Source organism: Colobus angolensis, unplaced genomic scaffold (genome assembly GCF_000951035.1).
Source record: "Colobus angolensis palliatus isolate OR3802 unplaced genomic scaffold, Cang.pa_1.0 Scaffold41, whole genome shotgun sequence".
Classification (NCBI taxonomy): Eukaryota; Metazoa; Chordata; class Mammalia; order Primates; family Cercopithecidae; genus Colobus; species Colobus angolensis.
The window spans coordinates 11,154,334-11,163,882 of NW_012117488.1; the positions used below are offsets into that span (position 1 = coordinate 11,154,334).

General features: G+C 34.9%; 1 protein-coding gene across 1 annotated transcript in view; it reads left to right on the plus strand.

Moving 5' to 3' along the window:
- The first annotated feature begins 6,529 nt into the window (after positions 1-6,529).
- The window catches only part of LOC105521861 (heterogeneous nuclear ribonucleoprotein A1-like), a 13,889-nt gene continuing 10,869 nt past the window's right edge, over positions 6,530-9,549 (plus strand). The window contains exon 1 of the mRNA XM_011956197.1: positions 6,530-6,574. Coding sequence (XP_011811587.1) covers positions 6,530-6,574 — 45 coding nt within the window. The remainder of the gene's footprint in view (positions 6,575-9,549) is intronic.

The following is a 9,549-nucleotide window of genomic DNA, read 5'->3' on the forward strand; positions in this document are numbered from 1 at the left end:
TCTATAGAAAGTATGGATTTGTTAGTTGTACAATCTCTGCTTGAAATGTTTAAGGAAGGTAAACTTGAATGGAACCCTAAGACTGAAAAATCCTGATCCTCTTCAATCTGTTTGTTTTCTCATTTGTCACATAAACTATATAGAGAGAGATCTTTGGGAGAAAGGAAGAATAAATTATTGAGGAAAAATTTGCAAATTTTATTTGTGTCTCCATCATTTCAAAGTTGTTTCATGTTGAGCAAGTTACTAAGTTTCTCTGAATTTCATTTTTCTTCTATGGAAATGTTGAAAAATAACACTGATTTTCAATAGATTTTGTGGGGATAAAATGAGAAAATATATGTGAATAAACCTAGAATATGGTGAGCATCCAGTGTTTTTCTGTAGATTAATTAATCAAGATGATGAAGACTTCCACTTGGGTTTTACTTTGTGTTATACATGACGGATTAATGTTGTGTATAACTTAATATACTTATTTTGCATAAAGAACTTCAATAAGAAGTGCTTGGAGGAAGTCAAATTGTTTGTCTTTGCAGGCCATGATAAAGATTTTGGATTTTCTCTTTGCAGCTTTGAAAAGCCATTGAAACACTTTAAGGATGGCAATCACAGGATTAAATTTTCATATTTAACAAAGAGTACTCTGGCTGTAGAATGGATTGGTAATTGTAAGAATAGATTCAAATATTTCACTTACCTATTCAATAGTTCAGAAAATAAACAATTGTATCCTGAAATAGGGGTAGTGGCAGGTGAAATGGAGAATAGACAGATTGAGAGTTATTAAGCAGAGGAAATATTGATACTGTTGATGATAGATTGGATACTGGACATGAGATTAAAGATTAGCTATTTCTTTCATATCTGGTGACCTTGATTTCAGAATGGATCTTTCATTTACAGATTTTCACTCCATGCCCCCAGTTGAAAGAATAAATTTTGGGGTTATAATAAACAATAGAAGTTAAACAATATTTCCTACCTGGACAGAGTAAAAACAGGACAGAGATTAGAGGTTAGCTATTTCAATTTATGGTACCAACTAGGTTTTTCTATTATACAGTTGCATGGATTCTGGTGTCATTTAGTGAAACAGCTAACACTGAGGAAGGACAAGATTTGAGAAGGTAAGTTATTGGAAACCTTTGGCATGCTCAGTTTAAGGTATCTTTGATATAAGCATCAAGACGAAAGTTAAATAAAGTTTCAAAAGCCAGAAAAAGAATGTAGAGATATAAATGTGGATTTTATTGGTGTATACTGTTCAGGTTATATATTGCTTAATGGTTTAAAACAACACAACTGTATTTCTCATGATTCTGTGGGTTGACCAGTCTGAGCTGGGTGATTCTTCTGCTTCCCATCTTCTGTCCTATTTAATTCATTTGTGGACTCAACTAGATTGAAGTGTCCAAGATGGCTCAATTCACACAGTTGACAGTTTGTGCTGGCTGCTGGCTGTGAGCTCAGGTGGGGATTTTAATTAAAAATATGTATACATATATGGGCTCTGCATGTGGCTTCAGTTTCTCAGAAAATGGTGATGGGCTTCTGAGAGGAAGCATTCTAAGACCAAATATTCCAAGAGAAGAAGGAAGCAGACACTGTCAATCTTTTGAAAGTGCAGTACTGGAACTAGCATAGCATCATTTTGTTGTTGTTGTTGTTGTTGTTTTGAGACAGGGTCGTCCTCTGTCACCTAGGCTGGAGTGCAGTGGTGTGGTCATGACTCACTGTAGCCTCAATCTCCTAGGCTCAAGTGATCGTCCCATCTCAGCCTACTGAGTAGCATCTTGAGTGGTTGGGACTACAAGTACACACCACCATGCCCAGTAAATTTTTATCTTATTACTTTGTAGCGGTGACAGGATCTTGCTTTGTTGCCAAGGCTGATCTCAAACTTCTGGGCCCAAGAAATCCTCCCACCTTGGCCTTCCAAAGTGCTAGGACACAGGTGTGAGCCAGCATGCCTGGCCTCTGCTTATTTTTTGGTTAAATAGTGACAGGACCAGCTCAGATTCAAGGAGAGAGAAATTAAACTCCACCATCTTTAATATACTATATAATTTCATTTAAAAATAGGCATGAATGTGATCGCCTACAGAATGTAAAAAAGAAGGATCACTAGGACAAACTAGGAAACTGCTATTTAAGAAAGAAGATAAAAAGAGAAAAATGAAAAGAATAAGGAAAAAATAGTTAGAAAACTTTGAATTAATTTATTATATGGACATATCATATAAAATTTTATATAATGAGCAAAAATGATAGAAAGATATGCCATAAAAATAACTGACAAAATAAATCTCATGTAATTACATTAATATCAGTCAAAGCAGACTTCAGTGCAACATTACTAGATATGAAGAGACATTTTATTATAATTAAATATTCATTTACCATCTAAAATTTTCAACAAATTGATTTACTCAATACCTTCTACTGTATAAAAAATCAATTATGAGTGTTCTTTTGATGTAATATGAAAGGAAAAACAATACAGTTTATAAAAGAAAACATGAGAGGAAAAAGTCCATGACCCTGAAGATCCTTAAACAAAACATAAAAAAAAAAAGAAACACTCATCAGGAAGAAAAATTGGAATACATTGAACTACAAAAGCAAAAACTTTTGTTTAACAATTGACCCAGTAATGTGGAAACATAAGCTGGTGGGTGAAGATATTTCAGTACATAAAAACATATAAATCAATGAAAAAGAGAAACTAAAGAGAAAGTCTATCTAATTAGCTATTTTTAGCCAAATAAAAATGTGACCATCATCACCAGTCAATAAGGAAGTGAAAATTAAAACCAGAAGATATCACTTTATACTACCTGAGTGTCTAATGTTATAAAAACTGACATTATTAATTTGAGTGTATGAGGAACAATTGAAATTCTTATAAACTGCAGGTGATCATGGAAATGAGTACAATCACTTTGACATACTGATTAGTAGTATCTACTATCAGTGAGCATATAGTCCAAGAATCTTATTCCTTAGTATTTATCCAGTAGAAATACACGTATATCAAAAGACTTGCTTAAAATAGTTAATGGAAATATTCCTAATAGCACCTAATTGGAAATTATCTAAATGACCATCAATAATAAGATGAAGAAATTATCATGTTATTATAATAAGATGATATAATGAGATGAAGATGGGAAATACATACAATAGACTACTCAATAACAGTAAATATTAACAACTACAGCTTTATGGAGTAGCATGGCTTAATCTCAAAAACATAATATTGAGTGAGAGAAACCACACTCAAAGCAACACTGTTTCAGTCCATTTCTGTTGCTCTAACAATATCATGGACTGGATAATTTATTTAAAGAAGAAAGAAGAGGCTGGGAAGTTCAGGACATGGTGCTGGCATCTGCTCAACTTCTAGTGATGGCTTTCTCTCCGCATCATAACATGGCAGAAACAGAAGGGCATGACTTGGCTGGAGGGCAAGACCTTGAGTGTCAACTCAGGTTTATCTTATAAAGCCGCCAGTCTATCATGGAGGGGCCACACCCTGATGACTTTATTTAATCCTAATTATTTCCCCAAAGCCCCCACCTCAAATTAACATATTATTTTATATTATTTCCAACATATGAAGTTTGGGAGACACATTCAAACCATGACAAACATGTACCATACAACACCATAGAATACCATAAAATATCATACAGTTCATAAGTATTCCATATCATTATAATTAATGACATTGGTTACCTTTTGTGAAGAGGACAGTAGCAGTGATTAGGAAGGGTCACAAAGGGATCTTGTGAGATACAAGAGTATACTGTATTTCTTTTCTTTTCTTCCTTTCCCTTTCCCTTTCCCTTTCCCTTTCCCTTTCCCTTTCCCTTTCCCTTCCCTTCCCTTCCTTTCCTTTCCTTTCCTTTGCTTTCCTTTCCTTTCCTTTTGCAACAGAGTCTTGCTCTTTCGCCCAGGCTGGAGTGCAATTCTCAGCTCACTGTAAACTTTGCCTCCCGGGCTCAAGTAATTCTCCTGCCTCAGCCTCCTGAGTAACTGGGATTACAGGCACCTGCCATAATGCCAGGCTAATTTTTTTTATGTTTTTAAATAGAGATGGGGTTTCGCCATGTTGCCAGCCTGGTCTGGAACTCCTGGTCTCAAATGATCTGCCCTCCTCGGCCTCCCAAAGTGCTGTGAATATGGAAGCAAGCCACCATATTTCTTGATCTTGCTGATAGTTTTCAAAGTTTGCTCATTTTATGACAATTCATGGGATTTTACCCTTAGGATGTGTGACTCAGAGTCTCTATGCTGATTTTACTCTCTCCAAGTGGGAAATACTGTTTAACTTCTATTCTTTATTATAACCCCAAAATTTATTCTTTCAATTGGGGGCATGGAGTGAAAATCCATAAATGAGAGATCCATTCTGAAATCAAGGTCACCGGATATGAAAGAAACATAAATGAACTAAGTGATTGTTATCTTGGGCCCAAAATCAATGTGTACATAGGAAAATGTGCTTGTTTTTAATTTCCAGAGAATCTGAAGAATGTGGCATCACAGGCAATTTAGGGTATACAGGATATTACTTACCACAGTCACATTTCCACTACTATAATTTTTATTGGGGAACATAAGTTTATATAATTTATTTTGGAAAAAAGAGTATAATTATAATGAGAGAAAAAATAATTTTAGAATTCACTTAAATCTGTGGACATTTAATATTGACAATACAGAATATTCAGTGAGGATTTAAAATGAGATATTTGTAGGCATTTGAAGTACTGTAAATTTAATAAAATCAAGGTGCCATGTTTTACTAGCAAGTGCTAAGTTTTCCTCATCTATGCAACACACTCAGCAATGTTAATGTTCTTTCCCTATGGCTACAAATAATTTTCAGAAAAAACTTGATAACATGTCTCATTTTCAATCTAATGCTGACACTTATGTAGTTAAATATGGCTATGTAACTTTTATTGACTCATTTCATGGGAAAATAATAATTCTCTGAAACTTCCTGGAGATAGTACAAATTCTCTTCTTTTACCGGGAGAGAGAAAAATGTATGCAAGTCTTATGATAATAAAGGGAGAAAATAAAAGGACCTTTGACAATTTTCACCTCTGAAAAAGATGTCTATTTATTGTTTGACATTTTCTTGACAGTAGGTTATTGAGATATAATGGGGAAACTTGGCAGAAGATGCATAGATTTTTTTTTTTTAGATTGTTGTGTATTGAACTTCTCATTTTGTGTCAAACAGCTGGAGGCTGGAGGAAGGATATGTAGTCTTAAAGAAGACGGGCTCTGATGGGATTTAGACTTCTAGGCTGTATCAAATGGCAAAATGATGAATTATTATGGGCAATAGAGGAGAATAATGGTTATTAAAATAAGGAAGATTATTTTTTGTCTAGTTTAAAAGAAAGTTTTGTTCACTAAAGGAAGGTCTTAATTACTTCTAAATTTTAATAGCTTTAGCCAAGAGATTGTTTTTACCATAACTTCAAATTCCCACTACGGCTGTAGAACATTTTTAAAATTTATTATGAATTTGTTTAATTCATTAAAGCATTTTGCCATGTATAACAAGAAGTCTTTTGGAAAATCAGATCATGAACCTATCATATTTATGTTATACTTTTAAGATGTGTCTATAAGGTCAAGCATACATTAATATTCTAAATTTCTATTTAAGAACCTCCCATTTTTTCACAATTTTCTCTTGTTTATAAAATGAAAAGGATGTCCTTCAGCTCCCATTAGGAACTAGTAGTGGTTAGCTATTGTGATCAACTGTAGCCTGTGTGTAGAACCTCTGTAGCTGGAAATCAGAAACATTTGTTCTCACCTAAGTTCCCTTCCTAACTATTCCTTTTGCTTTTCATTGCCCAGCTTCATTTACTGTCATGACTCTACCCTAATGCGATATAATTTTGCAGTCATCATTTTAAACAATACTTACACAATGTAAAACTTACACAAACTGAGTTTAACTTACAGATAAGAAAACTAAAGATTACATTATACACATTTGGATTATAAATGACACAGTTGGATAAAACAATTTAAAGCAAGATTTGTCTGATCCGGAGCCTATGTTTATTTACTACTTGACTATGTTATTTTCTTTATTTTATTTTATTTTTTTTTGAGACAGCATCTCGTTTGTCACCCAGGCTGGGGTGCAGTGGCACGACCTCGGCTCACTGCAACCTCCACCACCCGGGTTCAAGTGATTCTCCTGCCTCAGCCTTCCAAGTAGCTGGGACTACAGGCACCTGCCACCATGCCTGGCTAACTTTTTGTATTTTTAGTAGAGACTTGATTTCACCATGTTAGCCAGGATGGTCTCGATCTCCTGACCTCGTGATCCACCCACCTCAACCTCCCAAAGTGCTGGGATTACAGGCTTGAACCACCGCACCCAGCCTGTTATTTTCTTTAGAAGTTTTTAAAATACCTCTCTCCTTACTGCTAATAGAACACGTCACTTGTGTTCCCTTTGTGAATAGTAGCGTCTGTTTGTAACATGGTTAATCGTAGAAGTACCATCCAACTGGAGGAATGTACTAAAGTAAGTACTTTTAGTGGTCACAGATTACAGATTCGTTATTAATTTCATGCATTAAATATAATCAGGCCAACCATCTATGGCAGTGTTTACAAGACAGCAACCACCACAGGTTTGGAAGTAAAAGTCTTTCTAATTTCCAAATGTTGTAAGAACTCAAAGAAGTCTAGAAAGAATGACATGACACAGCTGGGACCTGGAGGATGATGAAGACATGGCAATTATAAGATGGAACGGGATGATAATTGTGCCTCTAAGAAAAATTTTTGAAAACTGAATATAGTAAAATAGTATGTGGACTTAAATGTGCAGAAGCACATCCCCCTGTAATATTTAAAACAAAAATTAATATGAATTCAGTTAATAATTTTAATTCTAATGGAGTGGCAGGCTCAAGAAAATTGACCACAATTTTAAATATTCAGTACTAGCGAAATAACAGAATTCACATAGCATCAAAGTTGTCCTGCAAGAGGTTGGCACCTAATGGTGTCTAAAGAAAATGTAGAACTTCCTTAGTTATTGCAAGGACAATGTTATAATAAAATAAAAAAGGAAAGGTACAGGCCCTCCACCTCCGTTTGGTTTAAGTAGTCTTCATTTTCCACAAACTAAATCTTCTAGATATGTCTTATATTCCTCAAAGCACTGAAAAGGAAGCTGACATTCAAAGGTAATTTATCTTAAAATACTTTAATACTATTTTTTTTGTCCATTTGAAATACATTTTTTGCAATACCAAATTATCACGTGGAGCATAACCTCTGCTCACGTAAACTTCTGGGATCAAGAACTTCTAGAATGTAGAAAATATGTTTACATGTATTCCATTTTACCTGTGGAACACATCTAATACAAATGTGAAAAGATATATCACATACTCCCTTGCTGCTGATTGCATTGCCTGGAGTCTCTTCTTTCCCTTTAACTCTACCTGCCTCCCTACCTCCCTCATTCCCTACAATAGCACTCCAGCTGGGCTGGCTTGTTGATTAGGTGTGAAGGTTTCAGGTCACAGCCTGTGGGCGCTACTGCTGCGTGTGTAAGGGTATTTCATCTGCACCCTTGGTTTTTTTTCTTAAATCATAATGATGACGCTCTTCTAAGTCATCTTTTCCCTGCCTTCTTCCACTTACTACCCTTGGCTGAAGCATAGATTGTTACCCTTCAGCCTCCTCTGAAATTGGCCTTAGGTAAGAAAAATCAGGGCTTTTCTATCTTCTCTTCTCTCAGCTTTATCTTTTATTTAGTGGTGCTGCTTTTAAATTTCTCATCCTCAAGTCCATTTTTATATTGTTATCACCCACCATTTTCCATGACACTTTTTTTTTGTTTTGGGCCCTAGCTATTAGGTAAGGTAGGAAAGATTCTCTGACCTTCCTTAGTTTCAGAATATTTATTTACTCTTTATTAGCCTGGGAAAAGAGTATTGAGTTCTCAGCCCTGCCACACTCTGCTGTCATCATCAGCTGATATGATTTTTTTTAAGCTCAGGTTTTGATATGGTAAAAAAGGACAGATACCAGTGTTACTCAGACTTACCAGCTCTCAAAGCATTTGGTGGTTAAACTTGAAGAAAAGATGACATATATATGCATACATGATTCCTCTGAATAAATTTTATTTTCCCGTAATTCCTTTTAAATATTAAAAAAGTTTAAACAAACAGGGCTGTCATTTGGACATCTTTGCAATATATTTGAACCTGGTTTAGAGTATGATAACTGGAACAAATAGAACCTTGAATTTGGTATATTGATAGTTGGTGGTGTTATTGCTTCTCACAGTAGGGATTAAAACATAACTTGTTGTACATGGCAGATCCTGGAAATCGATAGGCTTGACTTCCTGGCAAACTGTAGTGTCTTCTATTTTTCTGCTCAGGACTACTAAATGCTAAAAATGTGAGATTCATCGTTAAATGTATTTATTGTGTTCTAATATATACATACATATATACATATATATACACACAAACACACACACACATAAATAGATAAAAACATACTCATTCCAGGAATATGGAAAAATGTTAATCAAGATCTAAATCTCTAAGTGTTTATTTACCAAAAAATATTTTCCATCATTAAGCCTTGCTAAAAGGCTTAAATGCATCATGCTAAATTTTTTAATGCAACATGCTAAATCTGACATCATATTCAACATTCATTCAACAATGAATTCATTTAATGATGAATGAATGAATTTAACAATGAGCACATTTAACATTTTAATAGGTCCTCATTATTTGCATGGATTTCAAAAAATCCATGATCCCACCCTTACAGTTTATTGATCAGGCTGAATTTCAACAAGCAATTATCATATCATACAACAATTAATATGGCAAAGAAAGTAGAAAGCGAAGTGGGAACATGTACTATAAGCAACTAACCCAGTTCTAGTAGATGAGATAAGCATTTAACCATAGACAAAACAGATAGGTAAATTATTTACAATGGTAGAAGGTGATACATTCTTCAGATGACTAGAGAAGGGTTGCCATTTTAAATATTCTGTTCATCAAGGAAATGCTATTTATGCAAATACCTGAAGGAAGAACAAGGATTATTCAAGAAGTGGTTTGGCTGAAGAGGGTGGCAGGAAGATAGAAGAGCAGGGCATGTGTCTTAGTGCCAGAGTGTACAAGAGATTTTTGAGGAACAGAAAGGAGGCCAATGCAACTGAAATGGACAAGGATGAGAATAGAAGAGGAAGTCAGAGAAACCAAGAACAACCAGGTCTTAGGCCATTATAAGAATGTGGCTTTAACTCTGAATAAAATGGAAGTTTCATTAGGGTATTGAGCAGAAGAATGACATGCTATTGGGCAACGCTGTAAAAATGAAGACAGTGAGGAAGATTCAAAATAGGAAGGCCAGTTAGAGAGCTTTTACAGTAATTTAGGGACAAGGAATGATAATGACAGACCTATAGTGGCAGCATTAGAGGTAGTGAGAAGTGAGTGGATTCTGGAT